Source organism: Melospiza georgiana, chromosome 4, assembly GCF_028018845.1.
Source record: "Melospiza georgiana isolate bMelGeo1 chromosome 4, bMelGeo1.pri, whole genome shotgun sequence".
Lineage (NCBI taxonomy): Eukaryota > Metazoa > Chordata > Aves > Passeriformes > Passerellidae > Melospiza > Melospiza georgiana.
Genome location: NC_080433.1, coordinates 35277561 through 35301066, shown reverse-complemented (window position 1 = coordinate 35301066; position 23506 = coordinate 35277561). Strand labels below are relative to the sequence as shown.

The 23506-nt window shown below is 35.7% G+C and overlaps 1 protein-coding gene across 9 annotated transcripts in view; it reads right to left on the bottom strand.

Moving 5' to 3' along the window:
• Nucleotides 1–23506, bottom strand: part of ANKS1B (ankyrin repeat and sterile alpha motif domain containing 1B) — a 408202-nt gene that overhangs the window by 301066 nt on the left and 83630 nt on the right. For all 9 annotated transcript variants that reach the window (XM_058022133.1, XM_058022128.1, XM_058022125.1 and 6 more), the window contains one exon: nt 6864–7004. In XM_058022133.1, the coding sequence (XP_057878116.1) occupies nt 6864–7004 (141 nt within the window). The remainder of the gene's footprint in view (nt 1–6863; nt 7005–23506) is intronic.

Genomic DNA, 23506 nt, shown 5'->3' with positions numbered 1-23506 from the left:
AGTTCTTCTCAACTACAGGTTGCTAGTAGTGAAAAAAATCATAACAATCAGTTTGGGATTTTAAGAAACTGTAAGTCTTAGACTAGTTTTGAATTTTGGTGAAAATATAAGGTATCTCTTTATAAAGTTCCATTTGTATGGAAATCCAAGTGGGGTTGAGCACATAAATGCTTATACTTAAGAAATTAATTGATTCAGGATCTATCCCATTTTTAGACTCAGTATAATAGATACCATCATTAAAGATTCTCAGTAAAATACAACCACCAGACATGATTTTAAACCCAAGCTATGCATTTCCTTTTGCACAGCAAGAGAGGATTCACAGTTAGATAGTACAAAGTTGTTCTTTTAAAAAGTCCAGCTGCCAGTCAGGTCTCCTCTTCAGAAAGAAATCAGGTCTATAAATCTTGCAGACTTCTCATGGACTCAACTCTACAAAGACATGATTTTCCATACTATGAAAACTGAAGTAAGAAAAAATATCCCTCATGGTCCCAGTATTAGCTTAGTTCTCAGATATATTTTTAACATAATTAAAAACAAACAAAAAACCCCATAGAAAATAGGTTTTTATGCTCAAAAACAGTCCCAAAATGTCAAGTGTCTTTAAACAGCCCTTCACAGAAACACAACCTGACACAAAGCTTGACTGCATGGCTAATCAGTGTAACAAATCCATGCCACAATCACCGTGTCCAGATATCTCCACTCAACTGATATCTTAACTCCAGACACCTCAACACCAGCACTTTTGTGCATAAACTCTTCCCCCTGTTACTACGGTAGGAGTAACAAATACAACGTATCTATGATGGCTTTTCCCCCCAGGAAACATTAATACTGAACAATTAGTAGCCCAATTTGGTCAGAATAACCAGGAAGATCAACAAATTTTCAGGTTTTAATATACTGCTTTAATATTGTTGTTATGAAGCAATTGAAGTCCAAACATTAGGTTTTTAACATTAAGCTGGAATTTCATGTACAAAACTAATTGCCATGTGCTACTGCTATCTATTCACTGGGCAATTCAAATTGATTTTTTTCCATTTTCCCATCATTTGAGAAGAAGTACTGAAAGCAAAGACATTCCATGAAAGTGTCTTCTGGTTACCACTAAATTTTAAACCACAAAACAATAAAAGGCAATATAATTATACTATGCAAGAACTTCCCAGATTACCATTGTGACATGTTTCAGTTGGTATGTGACAGTGCTCAACTCAACAGTAATTTCTACATGAATTTGAATACAATTAATAGGAATTAAATTTAATCTTGTAAACCACTACAGTCATCAATATTTCAGATTATTTCTGACATACATCAATAGTTCCAGTACATTTTGACACTTCTCTCCTTTCTCTCTCATCCTGTTTAATTTTGCTGTTTCATGATCATACCAAGAGATAACACATCCCAGCAGTGACCAGATTTACACAGTGCTCGACAGGGATAGCCAAATTTTCAAAACCAGTCATTTACAAACTGCAGAGGCAATCCTAAGCTTTTAAAGAAACTCATCTGAGGTCCCATAGCCTTATAGCGGATTATAGAACATAGGTGTTAGCAACAATATGAAAGAGATCTCTGGAAGTCATTTTATCCAAACTTGCAGCTGAAGCAGAGCTTAGGAGCTTGACCAGTCAATTCTGAAAATACCCAAGGATAAACAGACTATAACTTCTCTGGTTATACTACACACCTGTGTAGTAGTGTGTAGATTACACAACTAGCACAGTAAAAATGCATTTGCAACAAGACACTTACAAATGGGCGACTCCAAATTTACACTGGAAATTCAGAAGCTACATATGCAATACATACCACATGCAAGAATAAAACGTTCAGCTTCATTCCTTAAAACACAATCAGAAAATGCACCATAGCACCAAAATAAACTCCAATTTTTTCAATATACTTATTTCCTATCACTGTTCAGCAGGGTATAATCATCACCTGCTGGTTCTTTCTAGGCAGCATACATATTGCACTTTTCAGTAGCTCCTTCACTGTGTGGGTGGTGTGTTCCTGAAATTACTAATAAGGCTTAAACTTACTGCAAAAGAAACAACACTGCAAATCAAGAGTTTGACAGAAATATTTTCATAGGTAGTAGAGCTTTCCATATTATTCTCATTTCTGTAAATTTATAATCTAATCTACTAAATTAGGAAGAAAAAAAATATTTTTCACTGAAGGTTAGAAACTATAAGAAAGTATTACAGATAACATAACATTACTCTGGCTATCCATACTCAGGCATACTTTAGGTCAAAGCTTTCCCCACTTTGTCTATATCATCACTAAATAGACAGGTTTCCTCCCCTGTAACACAGAAATTAGATAAAGCCACAAGACTTTCTGTTTCTAATTTTGGAGAACTTCAGCACTAAGTAAAATGAGTCAAATCTGCTTCTTTACCAGTCTAGTTTGAAATTTGCTTCCACTTAATGTACTGAAAGGTAAAGTTATTAATGGATTGAAAGACCAAGATGAAACATTTTAGCCACTATTTTTTAATTAAAAACATGTTCTTTGATTTTGTTTGATTATATTAAAAAACAGAGAAGAAATACTTCCTCTTTTATACTACCTCCCCTGCACCAGGGCAGTTTAAAAATTACTTGAACATTCATCACATTGAACTTAAAATCTAAGAAAATTTTTGAGGCAACTGAAGATAGAAGGAGTTCAAACAAAAAGAATATGTTAAAATGAAAAGAAATAATGCCAAATAAAATTCCCAATATTAAAATTCTTCAGAAAGAGATAAAGAGCCATGCTGCCTCCCTCCAGAGAGTGTCAGTATGGAGGGTTTTTTAGGAGCAGATTTGATCTCTATGTGAAAACTGAGTTAGGACATTACTTAAATGCTCCATTCATCTCTCACATATCCTGAACGGACTTTGAAAATGTAAAAATAATTGCAACATAATGATTTTCAATGTCAGGCTTTCTACAGAACAACCTTAACTAACTTCTACAATACAAACAGTATACAAAATCTCTTCCCATTAAAAATTACTATTTAAAATTTACTAAAACAAGTACCCACGGACAAAATAACCTTCTGGAAGCTAGACATGAAATAAATAACCCTATTAACAGATGCATCAAATTCCAAACTTTAAATATTCCCACCATAGCCTGTACTGATGAAGAAATTATTACATACAATTCTCATCTCCTAAAAATATAGTTAGGAGTCCACTTTTTCTACCCTCCCTCTAATTAAAAAGGCTTTTTGGGGGGAATGTCTCTCTTGCACAGGAGAATCCTTGATAAAGTAGCTGGAGTTCCTACCTCTAGGAATTCTAGAGTTATATAAGCAGAATGTTGATCAGTCTTAAAAGGACATGCCAAGGTCTCCCTTGGATTTCATTCCCTCTTAAAAGATGAAAATTGGACACTAAGCTAGAAACACAGCATTTAAATACTTAAGTAAATTTGCCAGATATTTTTGTAAAGAGCCACGCATCCCAGCAACACGAAGATTTATACTTACAGCTTTTGAATCAAAGTTCAATTTTTCCATAGCAACTGCACTGCTCTCGTTACAGACATTTTCATTTTGTAACAGAAGTGTAACAAATGAGGTGTTCCTTGCTGTCATCATGTCAAACACACAGAATCACTGTCAGGATTTTTAAGTTGTATATACAACACAATTCAAGTCAGAGACCAGTCAAGCTGACCCAGCAGCATCTTAAATGGGACAGAGCTAAACCTGCCTTATCTAACAATTATTTTATATCATAATTAGAAAAATATGCTGGCATGACTGTCGTCAAGTTTAAGGTGTGTGAACTGCTTGCTTTAAACTGATAATACTGAAGGGATCATATAGAACTCTGCAGCACTCATCTCTTTGACATTGCAGACTGCCCTCTATTTATCTCTGTACATCAGGCCCTTAGCAGAGAAATATTCAAGGTGTGCTATACATGAAAAAAAATGGAATTATATACATACATTCAGAGTATGCTGCTCTATTCTCAAGAAAATGTGAATATGTACGTGGGTACTGAGCTTTTGCCCTAAACCAAAGATTAACTCCAGAACAAAGCAACAGCCCAAGTTAACCTTAAATCATAACCTACAAATGGAATAGACTCTCTGCTAAAATAAGAAGACATGTCTCAATTCCAGTCTCCAAAAATCCAGCTGCATATTCTAAACCCCTGAAATTTTTACAAGGCACAAAGATTTTTCCATAAAGCTCTTCCAGCACTTCAATTTTGAGACTGTAAAAGAGTTGATTGTTCTGTGAACACCTGTATTACTGCTATGCTGGGTCTTAAGTAACACTTTGCACTGAACATTCTATAATAGCCTTTCTAAAATGACACTTCCCAGCAGAGTAGAGACAGCAATAACACACTGCATGCCAGAAGTACCTCCAGACAAGCTTTTCTCCCTAACTGCAAAAAAGAAACCAAGTTTGTCAAGGAGATTACTGCCCTCTCCTTTGGCATACTGAAAACTGTTAGCTCACTAGGTCATAGATGGACATTTTCATAATCTACCCTAAAACTCAATTTCATGTTATCGTTGTGCCTCTGACTGTGTATATAAAGCAAGAATCAATCTTTATGTTTGTTCACCTTTGATGTGCAAACACACTATATTTATATGATTGTAAAATCTATTTTTAACTAAAGGAGAAGTGTAAAAATGAACTTGTTTGAGTCCAAGAGTAATTGAAGAGACTTTTCCCTATTTTTGGATCTTTAGGAGAGTACAAATTTTAAGATACCATGTCAAATACCCTTAACTCACTGTTTCTTCATGATGAAGTCTGCACTTTGATATGTTAGTGCACTGACGTGAGTATCAGAAACATATTTTTGTACTTTTACCTAAAAAATGCTATTGCAGACAATATATAATTTGTTAGACCAATTCCAGATACTGTTCTTAATCCAGAATCTTATATATATACTTTGTGTTTTCAATCCCTTAGAACAAGATGTTCTCTGCTGCTTTCTGAGGTAAATGTGAAAGATCCAACAGATTAGCTAACAGCTTGAAAGACTGCATGCACTGATGGCAACAATTTATACAAACCAAAGTCACTGGCTTTTAGTCTGGAGGTTTTTCACTACCTTTTTTCCTTTCTCCCATAAAAAGAAATCAACAAAAGACCAAAACTATCTCTGTCATGAATTTTTATGGATAGAAGCAATCTAGAAAGGCAATCTGTCATATCATAAATGAAAGCATAAGAAATATACTTTTTTTGTATTAATAATTAAAAATCTTATTATTCTCAGAGCAAGAAGGAGGAGATATCATAAGTCGGAGATTAAAATTTAAGTACAATGAATAACACTCATTCAGGAATCACTATCTTAAAACTAACATCATAATTGGAATGACTCTCTCTTTATAAATAGGAAAGACATACCAACCAACCAACCACATTTGATAACACATTTCAAATGCATCCTACAATTTTATAGCACCCTTTATGTATACCTTACCTAAAGAAGAAACAAGGAAAACAAAAGTATTTTCTAAAATTAGAAAAATTATTTCCTAAAATGCATTTCCAGGAAACAAAAATGGCAAGTATGTTCATCATAGGCAAGTTTAACAATAATTAAATCACAGGTGATAAATAAGAAAAGTTCCATTTAAGAAATACGTTTTGAAACAAATCTTTAAAAATGAGGAATTAGTAACTAGTACTCCGATTGTGAATCAGGATGATTCCAACAATGCCCCACTTTGCCAAATGTCTAAAATGATGGATAGTATGAAGTAGGAAACAGCTTCTGAAAGGGAAAAGGAATATAAAGGCTCCTTATCAAGAGACAGGGCAATGCTCATTGTTATTCAAGCACATGAGCTGCCATATCCTGTTTCCACTGACTGCAGGGAAGGCTTCAGCATTGACTTCAAACAGGTGCAAGTCCCACGAGACTTAAAGGGAATAAAACGTACAGTCACGGTATGAAAGCAACAGTGTATGAAGTGTGGGGAGACAGGATATGGAATTCCAATGTGGTACACAAGAATCTGACAAAGCTATTTAAATGTAGTGCCAAGTAAGGATGCAACTGGAAAAACACCAGACATTTCTAAACAGAAATTTGGCAGGTCTTCATTCAATGCTACAAAAAAAAAGTGCAGGAAAAATGTTACACAAACGAGAGTGCTAATTTATGGTGGGGGGAGAGAACAAGGGAGACCCAGAAGCAGCAATAAACATCATCCTGTTCTGGAGCAATACAATATCACTTGTTCAGGACACAGCTGCTGGAATGCTTTGGTAGATACTGTAGACTGATCTGCTCTGAGAGTTGCTGGCACTTCGACTCAAATATATTACCCATTTCTATTTATTCTCTTCTGTATTATGACGAACATTTGAAAACGTTTGGGAATTTTTTCTTTAACTTACATAATCTTCAAAAAGAAGTCTTAGGCTATATTCTTACATCAGTTGAGTTATGCATGATGTCCTCAATTAATTCTATAAAGAAAGTAGCTGAGATGTCATTATATTAATTAGAAGCTGGTGAAAAATAGAGTACTTATCCCAAAGGAAACTATGCGACTTCAAAATTTCTTTCCAGATGGAAAAGAAAGCTATCCAACACAGCAACTATCTGTCTAAAATAGGGGTAGTAAACACCAGTCTCCATATTAAACTCTTATGAATAATTATTATAGCAGGATGACTGAACCTCAACATTTAATTTTGGAAGCAGCTTTTGACATTAAAATGAAGAGTGAAAGTAGCAATTTTGAAGGGAATCAGGCAAGACTATAAATAACTTTAAGTGTTAAGGCAGAGATTAAGCATCTCTTCCATAGTTACTAAGTTTTATGATGAAAAGGAGATCACATACCTGTGCAAGCATGGGAAATCCGAGGTTCCTGCATCCATTACAAGGTGTGAGTGCCTCCCATAAACCAGAAGGTCCACAAGTATTTTCTGCTGCATCATCATCTTCTTCCTCCCTTGGTAATACACGCATAGAAGAAGGCCTCTGTGCATAAAGAAACAATACTTTCAAATTAAACACAGTGATATGTACTGTAAAGAAACTTTTTATCTTATGAACTTAAGAGTGTCCCATTCAGAAAGACCAAAAGATAAACTGCTATTTTAATCCAAAGTACCTACTCAACTGTTAAACTACTGTATAAAAATACTTTCTAAGGAAGGTGCACATTAAGCTACCTGCGATTATACTTTAAAATTGAGTGAATATATTAATATACCTACAAAATATTTATTGTTGTTATTATCAAGAAATTGGCAATTTCTACTTCATTTTGCTTTAAAATTTGCTCCAATATCATTAAGTTTAGGATATTCCACAAAGAATAAGAACTAACATTTGCCTGGATGGGTCCAAGATTTTTGCAAACAAAAACTACTAAATCAGTCAAAGGATGAGGTTTCAGGTTTTGCATTATATTTATCAGTAATAAATGTGTTATCTTATTTTGTAGGCAAAAGATGTATTTAAAGATGACCTGTATTATTTTGCTTTATAGTATGGAAGGGATGAAAAATATCAGGAATAATCACTGACTTATGAACACTGGCTTACATATTGATCTGAGTGATAAGGGGAAAATGCCGATTTTTGCTTAAACCAGAATCCTACTTTTTTATGAAAGACAGAAATAGGAACAGAGGTCAGTTTCCATATATTTATGTTATTTTGCTACACAGGACAATCTACTCCAACTGAATTGCAGTCGTAATTTTTACTAATTTTAGGAGAAGGAGGAGGAAAGTTAACCCAGTAATGAATGATTTTTAAAATCTCACGTCAACACAAACTGTTACAAGTAAAAACAAAAAGTAATTTTCACACACTAATTCTAAATTGGTATATGAAATAGCTCTTCTAGCCTGCTTCAAATTTGCTTGAGCAGCCTGCCTGATACTCAGATACTAAATGCTGTGTTTAGGACCACTTATTTCAGAAGTGGCTGGATCAAAATAGCACTGTTTGAGACAATGGCTGACCACAGCTATCGATCTGATGGTAACATTAACTCTAAAGCCCTGCTATGGGGTTCATGTAAAAATCATCTTAAAAACCCCAACACCTAAGTGCAGATTATTTTAGTCAATAGAATAAAGAAATGCATGGAGTCTGCTGCAAGGAAGGGAATAGAGAAGTGAAAGAAAAGTAGGAAAGAAAAGAAGTAGAGAAACAGCAGCAGCTCAAAAGATGAACACAAGCTGATGGAAACTGTAGAAGCAAAGGCATCGCACAGACAGGTACTAACTCAAATTGTGTAACACCTGAAGATCACTCAACTCTTGAGCTAACTTCTTAACACAAAAGTTGTTGGTATACCACTTATTTAAGCAGGGAAAATGTTTAGAAGTTCTATCTCAACTGACGCATCAAAGATGAGAAACACAATATACCCCACTCCATTATGCTGATTCCCCTCGGTTAGAAAATGGTAGTTCCCTTACTGCAGGCTTCATTAATCTATCCGTATCTTGTAAAGTTAGGTGGATTTATTTACTTTTTATTTTAGAAGTCAATTTCTAAAGCATTCTTAGCATGGTATTTCATTAGGTTATTTTGACACTCTAGTAGTACCACAGAATGTGTTGCCATAGCAACCAATATTCTCACACTGATTATTAAAAGCATCGGGTTAATTCTGCAGAGTGTAGGTCGTGAAAGACTATTATTGCTAGGTATTTGCATAGACAAAGGAAGCAGACTAGAGGTCTTTCCCCTCTATTTATGACACCATCTTCCATGGTGGCTGCCCTACACTTGCGTTTTAAATCTCAGAATTGCTGTACCAGAGAATAAAGCATTTCTTGCCCCCTGGAGTAAAACGCAAAGAACTGCAGCAGTGCTCAGCACAGGAAAGCAGGTGACACACATTAGCTGTAACCTCACAAGCCAATGGAAGTGAATGAATACAAAAGTCATATAAAAATGTCAGTGCACCCTGTAAAGGTAAAAAACACACACACAAGTGAGAAATTTTTAACACAACTAAAGGAAGATGAATTACAATAGAGTCACTGAAGGGGGAGCATATGAGTATGTAGCCATTACAGGAACAGAGTGAAAAAACTCCATGCCAAACAATTATTGAACAGTAAAAACAAAATAGACAAGCAGAATGAGAGTTGTACATTTCCCTTAGATGTATTTTATATAAATAGGCTAAGATAGAGTGCGAATCAGAGGAATTTAATGTCAATGTGAATGAGAGGAAGTGCAAAGTATCTAGTCAGATCTCCTGATCATTAAAAAGGGATCAGTCAATGCCAGAGTTCATTGGACATACTACTGGAACAAACTGGTACTGTCATGCAACTAGACAACACAGCTATGAACATGATACAGACTATTGTAGATCAGGCTGAGCTCTTTTTACACTTGTACAGATTTCTGCCGCCAATAAGGCACTAAAAAGGCACTATTTGGAAAAGTCAATTTGGAGGGTGAAGAAACAGTTATTGCCATCACCCTTCTCACCCATCCCTGCTTGACAGATGCCCAGTTCCTCCCAGGCAGTGGGAGAGAGATATGTGGGAATTACTGCAGGGAAAGAAAGCTGCATTTGCAAAGAGGAAGGAAGGAGTTAATAACTGCATGAGAGAAAGGGGTCACAAATGCCCCAAATTTGATAGACTGGGGTTGCAGACCCTGGGAAGAGGGATGCATCTGGAGGAGGCAAACGAGATACAGAAAAATCTACAATCCATTCACAGAGCTCAGACTGTCACACAAACCCATAAAACTCCAAACGCAGACCACACAGTTTCCTGTTACTGTCTCACAGCCTTCATTCCTTTCCCAGAACTCCCTAATTTTTCTGTTCTGTTGTATAATTTAATTTTGCCTCCTTAGAGGTCCTTTGAACATGAAAATCTAATTCTGTGTGTGCTACTGGAAAGCCTTGATATAGCCCTGTAGGGAGAGTTTTAGTAAAACTAAAGTTATTTATGCCCACTTCTCAGAAAATAAACAAACAGAGTAGAAGATATTTCTGTCAACTAAAGAAAAACAGCCACCATTTAGAACCTCTTATTTATGCCTGTTTGGAGTTAAAACAACCCAAACAAATGTAGTTAAAAATGCTATCTAAATCACAGCTACTCAATTAATTGAATTAGACATTATGAAATGGCAAAGCCAATATAAACTGCAGTACTGATCTTCAGTAAGGGAACTTCTGCCTAAGTTAGAAGAGACAAGCATAAGCAAATATATCCTCAACAGAACAGACAGAATACCTTACACGATGTTACATGATATTAGATAAGATATGCAAAACGAAAATTTGGTAGAGAAATTGCAAAGATATTAATAGAGAATTAAAGCTTTAATAAAAGTTCTGTTTTTTACTGGAACACTGAATCAAGTATTAGACATTGCTTGCAGTAGTAAAAGGCTAAGAAAGTAATTTCTCTGAGTAAAGAGAGAATAATAATCATACAGCAGTGAGAGAGTAGTAAGATCTAGCATAAGGACATTCTACCACTACAACTAGTGACAAATTTTCTTCAGACACTACTAAGCCTATCACATCATCTCCCATTTTCATACTTAATGAGTATTTAAATCATGTCTTCCAAAATTTAGGTATGGAAGACTTCCTTTTCATGCCTTCATCTATATAAACAGCAAAGATTTAGGTACTAGGACACTTCAGACTGAAGGACACTTTATAAAGAGCCTATTCATTATCAAAACACGTATGTACATCATATTGTCTATCACAATAACTTGGAATCTCTACCCTAATCTAAGAGAGCAAGGCAATATTTATCAACAGAGAGAACGATGAATACAGAAAGAAAAAGCAGAGCAAGTCTGTTCTACTCTTAAAAGTCAACAACAAAAGAAGGTGAAAGCAGCTTTAATCTTAACTATTATTTACAGTCACCAAGTTCACAGCTCAGCAGTTGTACATCATGTATAAAACATACAAAAATAACTTTATGTATGGCCTTCTTTTTATCAAATGTTAACTGTCTCCTATCTAACATATGACCTTATTACCTAGATAAGTTTATTTAAGGAATACAGTAAATTATAAAAGATGTCTTATTTCCTTTCAGTCCCTCCATTTTTCTCAACTTTTACTGAAGACTAGTCTGCTTTCTGCCTTGACATTTCTAAGCAGACACTGCTACTCAATTCCCTTGTTTCAGAATACACAGGAGACTTTCCTGGACTAGTCCAGTGAAACCTAAAATCAAACATCAAAACCTTTACTTCTTGTATGTGGCTTTTTTCACAATATCATCCAATTGCACAAGTATTTCATATACCCTTTCAAACAGTATCTGCTAGAGCCAAACATCATCAGCAAACTATGAAAGGTACAAAATAACAGGACATTTACTGTTTGCTATTGCATCATAGCTCTGGAGACATGAACATTCCCTTATCATTTATCTTTGTCAGGAAACAATATTTTTAAATGGAGCAGTAAAGATGAAATCCAGAAGGCAATATTGTTCTGCTTACGGGAGGCAGAAAGCAACCAGACATTTGATAAGCCAAGTGCTGTCACTCAGTTTGAAACAATGAGGTCAGCAGGAAGTTTCTTCTGTAGAAATAATTTGTCAAACATGTATTTTTCTATCATCCTAACAGAGATGTGCTTCTAACTCTCCTTGGCTCAAAGGACATGTACCTTACACTGTGAAATAAAAGCAAAAAATTACAGGTCTGTTACCTAGTATTCTATTTTGACATTATTATTACTAATAACTAATAGAACAGGAAACTGTTCCTAAATTTCTTTTATAAATTTGGATGAACAGGTCTATCTCTGCCACAGCTGTCCCCAGCAGCTGCAGCAGTCAAGCCAGGGACAGAAGAGCTGGGACACTGTTCTGTGCTCTCAGTGCTCCCCCTGCTGCTGCCCAAGCTGCTTTCAGGGGAAAATGCCCAAGGTTGCAGAAGTAAATGCCCAATGCAGAAGTAAAAAGAGCATTAGGGCATGGCAAATAATACAATCCGTTACTATTTTTCTACAGCAGCATCCCTGCATTAAGCAAACATGCCCTTCTGAGACTGAGTAAGGATTCTGAAAAGAAGGAGCCTCAATTATGACATACATCCTATGTCTCACTGACAGTGAAAGGTTTTGGGAACCTGGGCACACTTTTCCTACATCCCCCAAGGCCTTCTCCCTACTAATGATTTTCTGTTTCCCATCCTCATTATTTTGTCTTTCACCTTCCACTGCACATCTGCTGCCATTCTTTCACAAACATGTTCCAAGTCTGCATCTCTTTCATTCCCTCTGAGTGTGGGTAGAGTTTGACTGCACCTCCTGTATTCTGCAAATAATCAGGAAGACAAAGACAGTCTTGTACTTACAGCAGCAGAATAATGGAGAAGAGTACTCTGCACGTGCCTCTGCCTTAATCCCTGTGGAATGCTAGACATGTCACCTCAACATCTCCAAGAGGGTCGCTGAGGTTTTGCTCCTGATCTGCTGGCTATGCTGAAACTGAAGGTGAGTTCACACAAATTCTGGGCTACATCAGGAATCATCTTGGGAGACTCTGTATCTATTCTCAGTGGTATATGAGCCTAAGTACACTGCAAATCCCAGCTCCAGCAGTCCCAGATGTGGAATCTTGGTTTCTACACCACTGCCATCAGCCCAGTTTCATGTGATATTTTCTGACTGGGGGTCCCAAAGAAACACCACATCTGAAGCAGTTACGCCCTTGGAACTCAAGATCACTGTGATATCTGATTCTGAGGAGAAATGCCTGTCACTTGAAGTCAGTAGAGTCAAGTAAAACGATCGCACATAGCAAACACAAGATGCTTTAATTAGGCAAATATGATTAATTCACATACATTTACACATATATTCAACTATGTGGTTGTGTAGCTGCTGCCCCTCAGTGGGCAAGTGCCATTGACACTTATCATGACGAGCACCCCAAAATAAATCACACTGTCACCACAGCAGGATCTGACACTATACAGGAAATACATCCTGGAACCAAATGGGAAGTATAATGCACACTGAATAAGGTCAAAATTTTAAGTAAAAATGAGATTATAAAATGAGTACATCTGGACATGTATTGAAAGTAGAACAATACATTCAAAATTTTAATTCATCCTTGCATGTAGCATAAATAACAAATATTAAGATGATTCTTAATCTTTGCACTACTCTCATAGAAGGATGAAACCATTCATAAAACAAAAGTTTTAGGATTTAAAAACCTAATAGGTGATCTGTTTTCTCAAGTCATCAGTTCCAGGACCCAAAAAAATGGCCTGAAGTTGTGTCAGGGAAGGTTTAGGTTGGATATCAGGAAAAGGTTTTGCACCCAGAGGGTGTCTGGACACTGAACAGGCTCCCCAGGACTGCAGTCACAGCATCACCCTGACAGAGCTCAAGACGCATTTGGAGAACAGTCTCAGGCACAGAGTGTGAGTCTTGGGGATGGCTCTCTGCAGGCCCAGAGAACTGGACTTGATGATCCTTGTGGGCTCCTTCCAACTCAGTGAATTCTGTGATTTAATAAAAATTATATGTTTAATCTCTGGATTAAGCTACTTCTCTATAATGTATCAAAACATAGGCACTTCCATAACTTACTCCACTCTAATATATGTGTTTGGGACAGGATTGAACTGCCAAATTAATTTCTCTTTCTTAACATTAGCTAAAATAAAGTGAACCTGTGTTTGAAATACTTGTCTAACTTTGAGCACATACCTAATACTAATAAATCAGTCTATTTGCACACTTAATTTTAAATGTTTAATGTCAAAGCATTTCAAGTACTTTACCATGAAAAAGAACTTAGCATATGAAGCATAAAGCCCTAAAATAGAATTCATGCAGGAAGTCATAAAGACTGCAAGGACACTCTGCTACAGAATGCATCTCTAGGAATGCCTTTCCATCCCACAGGCATAGCAGATTTGACCTGTGTTGGTTTGTAAGGAAGGCTATACACAAATATGGGCTGCGCAAAAAGGGAAGGAATTTGGTACCTTTATTCTTGAGTCTCGAAATTTAACCACAAGAACAGTTGCAATTAAGTTAATGGAATTTCTCATGTTAATGACAGACTTTTGCGTCTCCCTGAATCAATATGCACATGACTCACTCCAAAATGTGACTCACTGAAAACCTCATCCACCAGATGAAAAAGAAGAAACTGATAATGAAGGGCATAGGAGCCCACATAAAAGAAAAATCAAGTGTTAATAATTTAAAAAATATTAAAGAGAATTAAAGGCTACAGAATATTTGCCCTTGCATAAAGGAAAAAAATCGTAATTCAAAGTAATGTAAATCACTTTTGGCTTTAAATATCTCAGAGAAAACACTACTTGAAGAATAGTTACAGAGGCATCTCTGTATTTAACAGCCCTATACCATCTGAATGTTATCATATAACATTTGAAAATCTCAGCGCTATGTAATTGCCATGAAAATCAGTTGTAAACCTTGCATTTTTCCTTTTTTAAAATTGTGAAAGAGAGGGTGGGTAAGTGGGTGGCAGTATGATGAAACTTACAGAAAACACATTATTTCTCATGAAATAGAGCAGAAGGAAGAGAAATTAAAGTAGGGGGAAAATCAGGTGGCACGAGAGTAGGCAGAAGTCACCACTTTATTACTCCTCCAGTGCACATTTTTTTATTTAGCACACATATTCTCAATAGGAATGTGTCAATGAAAACGCAGTTATTATTCCATTAAGCTGCTGTTGCCTTAATAAAGAACATAAAAGAAAATCCTACCTGAATAGTCAAAGGCAATCTAAAGAACTATATGCAGTACTGCATTAGTCACCTGAAGGTGAATGCTGGTTAAGAGTGGACAATCAAAAGAGCTTTGAAAAGCATTTTTGCTATGGGATTTACAGATCTAGCAGTAACAAATTACTTGTGGTTTGCCATGTTGGCAGCCAAGTGCTAAACATAATGTAAACACAACACAGTAGAACAGTAGACAGCTGAAATGTCTTAGAAGGCATAGAAGTTGAAGGCCTAACTAGAAAAGATCAGCCAAAGAATAATCTACCTTTTGTTCTCAGAAGCACAAGCAATGGCTCAGACTCTAGAGGTGCAGAAAACGATCACACACATCCCATCAGAGATGCAGCATACTATCAACTAGACAGCAGCTCTCAATGCAGCCTGATTTACACGGCACGTGGAAGCAGCATTCAAAATCATCTTCGATAGGAAGGCAAAGTCTTTACTATGGCCAATAGGAAAATCTCCCAGTGCGAAGTTGACATACTTCAAGTTGCTGCTTCTTCCTGTATTATATAGTTAAACCAGTGATATCACTGCAGTAATCTCAATAACCACTACTGACAGAAGATGTAGGACAGGGTGTGCTTTTTCTGTGCTAGCTCATTGGTACTGTTTCCTTTTGCCTGTGGTAAATTCAACACCACACATTCAGATCCACTGCAGTACAAGCACACCTTTATGTTCTTTTCCAGACACATTCCTAAGTAGCTGAAGACTTAGAATTTAAATTCTTTCTCCAGCCATTCATAATATAATGTCTTAAAGCTCCTATAAAATACAGATAAACAAGTCGGTAACAGGCTTTCATCTATAACTCCTGTGAAGCACTATGTTTCTCAGGAGGTATCAATAACTAAATAAGCAATTGTGAACTGTTAAAATTTAGATTTCTTAAAGGAAACACCACTGACAGAGACAAAAGCAAGGCAATAAATATTCCAATACCCGTAAGTAAGAAACTATTAACAATGGAAAGAAAGACCAGCATAGCAATAAATAAGTAATTATATTTTATTATTTTTGTCTAAGGCAGTATTGAGGCTGCTTCTTTGCAGATTAGGAACAGCCTATGTTTCAGAAATATTAGGCAGAGCACCAACATCAACAAAAATAATAGTGGTAGTATTAATATCAACAAAAATAATAGTGGTAGTATTAATGCAAATTTCTTAATCTCAAATAATTACTGAAGTAAATAAAATGGTAGAACCTCTCCTGAGATTTTCCCTCATGACACTAAACTGAAACTTATGGTAAGTTTAGGAAGGATAGAGGTCAAGACAAGAGGAATGAAAATAGATATTCAAAAATTGTGTAAGTCATTCAACCTTCACATTTCTCTGGAAAAATAAAGAAACTGCTGTAAAGACCAACACGTGCATCATGTGACACAACACATCAAGTAAATCTGGTTTTTTATTCTAATTGCAGTTTAAAAACCTATACTGCTGAAGTCAGGAAAGGATTCCAGTTATAATAAAGTCACAGAAAAGCTAAGGGGTGCTTTTCTAGCACACTCTTGATGTATGGGCAAACTTTTCTAATGCATACTAAATATCAGGCACTGGCCCTTAACTGAATTCCTCAAGATATTATATTCTATAGAGGTATAGGAAGCTGGTCCAGCATATTTTTCTATTCATTTTCTACTTGCTGAGCTTATTAACAGGGGCTGGAAAAATCTGTCAACAGAATACAATGAAACTCTACCTTATGAATGGTCAACTTTCAAAACTTAAGGAAAAAAATAATGAATTTATTTTATACGCCTATTATAAAAAAATCTGCTTGTAGCCACTAAGATAGAATAAAAATGAAATTAAACAAGCAGTCAAAACAAACTTCCCAATGCTGTAATTTCAGCTACTAAACAATTTTTAAAGAGAGCATTATTTTGTATTAGCTTGCCATGGGTGGTCATTTTGCCCTGTGAAATATGCACATTATTTATCGTTAGCAGTATTTGTATACCTCTTACAAAGAGGCAAAGAAAAGAAAGCAAGACTGTGGCTTCTAAGAAAGTACCTACTTAGCCAACTTCAAAAGAATCATTGAATCAAATATACTGAAACCATACATTTAATCCCCACCCCTTAGGATCCTGTAGAAGTTCACATGGCTCTGATGGATTAGCAGGCTCCATCTCCTGGTTACACCATTGGGATAAAATGATGCTGTTCCACTCACCACAGAAAACAACTGAGACGTATCCATACAGTTCTTACTTTTCTCATGCATTTCCTGTCAGATGGTGATCATCAGGCTTCACTGCAAGTTCCAAGCTTAATGACTTAATTCCTACACTAATGGAATAGACATTAAATCAGTGTTGACTTTAGTTATATACAAAAATATTTCTTTTTTTCCCCTCCACTCTTTGTAACTTGATGTGTAGGTATAACACTCATTTATTCTGAGACCCTTATGCATTTTAAAGAACAATCAAACCTGCATTGGTACCTGCTCACAACCTGGTACCTGCTGATAAGAGTTCCAGAAATTTCTCTCTCTTTCAGAAACATAAAAAGCTAAAATGTTCTGGAACAATGTGTTTTTTGTTTAGATTGCAGGATAGGTTCTTCTTTCCTTATTAACTCAGTTATCTTTTCCCTCAGGTAAATATATATATATGACTGTGAAAAACAAATCTACACATCTAAGCTCATTCTTCTTATATTCTACCAAAAGCAGTTTTTCCAGAGAGCAAAAAATATGTTTCAGAAATTAAAATCTGATTTTACCTAAATGTCAGCAAAGTCTTTCAAATTCCTTCTAGACCTCATACATCGCTCCATACTCTATTGCTCAAATGTGATAAACCAATACACCTTTGGAGTATCAGTGTTCCCACTTGTGATGCTCTAAATCACATAGGCAGAACCTGTATTTTGAGAAGACCAAGGAAGATGAAAAGAACTTTTTGTTCTCTTGTGAAGGAGAATCTGAAATTGTGATTCTGACTGGAACACTGGAGAACAGTCTGAGGACAGGAGAAAGCCAAGGGAAATGGAGAGCAGGAGTCCATGACAGATTTTTTTTTTACAAACTTCTAATGAATGTCAGTTCTTGAGGGAAGCAACTCCGGTTACCAATAACTTAGTGTTCCTGACAATTTGGTTTTATAATAATATCACAAAGAGTAGATGCTAACATTAAAAAAGTCACCTGCCTGGGTGGAAATGTCATGGTATTATCTTCTCATTCTGTTCTCCTTCCAAACTCTCTTGGAAGGTCCCAAATGAATCTGGAGACTGCAGCTTAAGTATGGGCATCATGTTGTACACTACTGAATACTCTCAGGATGACAGACCCTGAGGGTAGCACAAGAAACGAAAGAGAAGGGGTTCTGCTGTGCAGCACTGGCAACAGTGGCACAATGGCACAGGCAGCTCAAGCATGTTAAAAAAAATCATGAAACACAGATGAGAAAGAAGGTTCTCTAAAGCACTGAGTAATATTAAAAAAAAAAATATATTTAATGCAAGCAAATATATTTCATATTGGGGAGATGATTTCAGGATCAGTTCTGACAGAGCCCTCAGATGTTGGCTAATCCTACTGAGATTAGTAGATATCCTTGGTGTTCATCTAAGTATAATGAAACAGAGATGACTCTACATATGTGCTCAGTATTGAACTGAAATTGTTCTTGTAAAAAAACAAAATCTACTGTAGTCAAGTTAATAAAACCTAGCTATCAAACAGAACTCTTGAGTAGACAAAATTTTGCTAATCATTGCCACAGCACCCCAAATTTACACACAGCTTTATAACCACAAAGACAAACAAGCTCTTTGATCTGAAAAGCTTGTATTATAATTACTTTATATGGAAAAAATTCTAAACCCATATCCAAGGTCCTTATGTAAAAGATTCAGCTGAGATGAAAGGGTCCACAGCAGGGCAAGTGAAAGTGCTTGGCAGCATGGAAAGTCTTACATACAAAATAAAAAAACTGTAAGATTACTTAGTCAGGAAAAGGAAAGCTTTAAGAAAGAACAAGCCGGAAATATTACTAATTACAAAGTGTGTGCACAAAGCATTTGCTCTTTCCTACTCTATCAGATTTTACCATATAAGAATAAATGGAAGCATAAACTCAGTCAATAAGAGAAAATGCCTGTGTCTAGAGCACACATTCTGCAAAAAAGCAATACAGGGTTTTACACGGTGGTAAACAATGTGACAGACTGGAGCAAAAGGATTAAATACCTTTAGGCTTCACCACTGCAAGCTAAACACATAACAGCATTCAGAGAGATGCACTTGTCTGTAAGCTATTTTCCTGCTAGTACCTGATAGTCAAGGAATTCGCCACACACACATAATTGCACAGACTGCTTAAATATTCTAGAAAATCATTCTAGTGGAAAAAAGAGCGGGTACTTTTCAATGCAGATTAAATGAATTGGTGGTTTGGCCAGCACATTCCCCTAGTTATACTTAACTCCATGTAGTTTAAATCATACTAAGTGTTGGCATGTTTTGAGATTTTATATTCCTAAACAAGCAATGGCTTTCTCACAGGGTAAGTCTGTGCGCCTCATGGGAGGATTGGCTAGCAATCTTTCTACCCGAAATCACAGCAGCAGGGAGCTGCAGGCTAATTTAGTCAGCTGTGAAGCATGATACCAGGCAAATTATTCTGTGCAGAGCTCCACATAGCTCCTATTAGGACCCCTCCAACATAAATTTTCACAACACTGTGCTGAAGCATAGCCTAACCTACAGATACAGAACATCATCTTTTTTAATAGCTACAGAACACACGTTAGGAAAGGATACTTTTAGAAAGTCTGAACTCCACTAGGTAGGTGGCCTAAAACAGGGGGAAAAATTTTGTATCCAGTGGGTTTTCTTCTGCTTCTTTGTAATCACTAGCTCATGTTTAAACAGAATTTAGAAATCCTTTTTAAAGCAATTTATGGAAAGTATATAATTCCACACTGACCAAGTGGATGTTTGGTACTGGATGTCCCATTATAAATATCTAATGAAAAAAAGGAGCAGCAGCAACAGTTCTCAGTGGGAAATACTACTGTGTGCACTAGAAATTGGTAGTAGCAGATGGTTTTTAGTGAGGTGGTAGCTTTAAAATAAATTTTTGAAGTTATATAATCTTATCTTCAGAGTGTGGGTAGACCTCTTCAACAAGGGAATCTCAAAAAGTTATGTTTACATATCCTAGGAGTGATGGTCATCATACTTTCACTTCTCATAGAAATAAGAGTCAGTATATGCTTGCAAAATAGGATTCATTACTGAACTGGGTAAAAGAGCAACTTAATACAAAATTCTTGCAGCATCATAATTCGGCAATACTAAAATTATCTAACACTATCATAAAAAAGGAATTCAGTAAAGCAACAATCTTCCAAACACTGTCTCTCAATACATCATAAATACCTGCAAAATGCATTGAAGCTTTATTATCAAATTCACCAAGTGTCACTATATTAAATTATTTAAATTTATCTGTTTCTGTCCTTGAAGCCCCATACAATCAGGCCTGATTATCTTACTATTCCCTAATGAATAAGCAACCAAAATTGTTCTGGAAGGTGTTTTTACTGTATCCTCATTAGTAAGCCACTGCACATACTTCTGGCTTGCTCATCACCATTTTTCTCTGAAATTCTGTATTCCTCTCTCAATAATGCATGCAAGTGTGTGGTGTTTTTAAAGGCTCAAGACAGCAATTATTTTACTCGAGCATGTTTGGTCACTCTTAGCTATTATATTTCAATCCAGCCATTATTTATTTAAGTGTTAGATTAAAAGTAAAAACCAAAACAGTATTCTTGTATAATGCTACTAAACAGTTTACTACAATATTCAACAAGCTCTAGCAATTACTTTGTGAAACAATAAAAAAATCCTGTACTTTTTCTAAAAAAAATAATTGCTCTTTAGAGAAAAAAATTCATCAGAATAACTGACTTCTGAAAAACCATGCATACATTTTACCCACTCTAATATAATCTCTTACTCAACTTCTCTCAAAACCACATAATTCTATGATTTTGAATCTCTCCTTAGATATAAACCAGACACGATTATAGTTTTATTGCTGTTATATAGCCTCATATTCTTGCTATTCTGACATAAGAGTAAAAATTGTGTCTTTGACTATGTACCGTCACTCTTTTCAGCAATCTTATTATATTTTTACATATATTTTTTTCCACTCTCTCAACATGCACAAGTATCAACTCCCCATTCTGGATGACAGAAACTGACATTTATATGCCTGTGATGAAATCCAAATCTTTTCCCTGAGACTACACAGAACCTTTCCTCATGTTTAAATTTAAATTACTGCTGCCAGCCTTTATTATCTATTATATAACCACATTAAATTTAAACAGATATGCTGCTGCCACTTCTGTGAAATCCCTCTGTAGTGCAGTTACTACACGGTTTTACTATCTTCAGTTTAAAAAAAAATAAATTGGGGGCATCTTAAGTTTCTCAGTATTTATACCATGTAATTAAGCAAAATCTTTTAACATACACTCTGCTTTTAAGAACACAGAAAACTCTCAAGAACTTTTTCTTTAATCTAAACTCATGTCACAAATACAAAGACAGTAAGACATTGCATTTGCACTTGAAAATCAGTAACACATTTTTTTTGTCATGCTTCTGAACACAACAGAATAAATGTAAAAGCAAACATTGCAACCACCTACTACAAAAGATTAAAGAGACTGTTCTGAAGAATATACTTCAATGTGGAGCCTCAGTTCTATTGAAGTGGCACATTTTAAAATTAGTACTAGTTCAAAACAATCTCAGGAGTTCTCAAAAAACATGGAATACTTATGGTTTCTACATGAAAAGAAAACCACACTTTTCAAAATAAAGATGGAAATAAACTTTTGAATACAGAGTAAGATGAAGCTTTTTTAAGAGAGAATGTTAGGAAAACATTTTTCAAATAAAACATCAAGTTTACTAAAGAAAAATTCTGAGATTTATTGTATCCAACACGTACATCTAGCAAATATATATTTACACACACAGGCAAGTGGAGAAGTTCTTAATCTCTACTTTTTGTTTTGCAGTCACAGGTTGTCCAAAGCAAGTAAAAAGTCAAATATTCTTTGAAATCCATAGGAATTTCTTACATGTAGAAAAAGCCCATATTTTTATTTTCCGATATTATTTTTTAAAGAACACAATGTGCAAATGCATTGCAATACAGCTGGCGCATTTCTGGGTTTAATTAGAATTCTTAGTCCTGACATGAATACATACACAGGAATCTCACACCTGACAGGAAACTGGCAATGATCTTAGAATGCCACAGACAGAGGAAAGTAAAGCAATTTTCTTGTGGGTGCTCAGGATTCTCACAACACACACTTTGACAATCTTCTGTTCATTTTCCTGACACATTTAATTTTTCAGGATCCCTGCTTTGTACATTATACCTATTTAAATTGTCTTGCTTGCTGTTCAATTCACACAGATCGTTTGAATGCACACTTGGTGTATAACCTCTTTGCCATGATACACTTCTAAATTTAGTCCTGATGTTTTATTTTGTAGCTTAAATGTATGTCATGATGTTCCATACATTTTTCTCCTAAAGGAATTTAAGGTGTTCATTTTGAAGCATTTTGGACTATCAACTGTGTTAAAATGCACAATTTTAACACAGCAACGAGAAATGTTGGAAAACTCTTATATAAGATGGTTGCTTTTGTTCTTGAAATTACTGAACCAGACTGCCATCTATTGGAAAATAAATATTTTTTTAATTATACTTTAAAAAAAAAACAAACCTGAAACTGCAATCCCACTTAATTCAGCTTGAAAAGGAAACACCTTTCCAAATGAACTGTGATATAAATCAAGGACTTTTGTATATTTTTTTTTCCACCTCATGTTTTCTGAAATATGTTTTGAAGCACAGTTGCTTTTCTGACTCATGGAACAATCAAATCCTAGTGTTTTTTGAAAGATTTTTATCTAGGGAACATAGAAAAACTGTAATAGGTCAGCACTGAGCAAAACACAAGTATAAAGCTTCCCAAGCTTGCCTGTGCAGCACCAGTCAGGGCTTTCCATGTCTTTGCATACATAGGTCAACTAAAAAGCACATTCAAGTCACAATGGCCAAAATGGGAAAAACAAAGACAGGAACTGAAAGTAAAAATCTATGAAGTGACAATCACCCAGCATACAAGTAATTAAGAAATACTAGAAATTGCAACTAAAATGATGCATAGCTGTATGAACACCTTTTGGAGCTCTCCCTGAAGTAGAATTGCAAAACTGTGTTCAATCTGGCCTTTAATTTTGTGGAGACAATGAATAGGGGCTCGTTGCATGCTATGCTGTAATGTAAATATTTTAATGACTGGTAAAGGCAGACTAGGAAACATGGCATTAATATCTGCACAACAGCACACCAAACACAGCTGGAGTGGCAAAAGAAAACATTTAAATTATGACATTTCCAGTGCAGCCTTGACTTCCTTTAGTTTATCCTTAATAAAGTACTCTTCAAATTAAAAGATAACATGAACTTACTCTCATCTGACTTTCTGCTGTTAGCATTCAGTCTTTTCCTCCCTCTTCATTAATCATTCCCTCCAATTCAGGCAGCTAAGACAATTTGTTCCTCTGTCACAGTTCCCCTTTCAACTTTTGGAAGGGAAGCCTCCTTTGGGGACATTTTCACTCATCTCCAGATCTGTTCCTATTCATGTCTACAC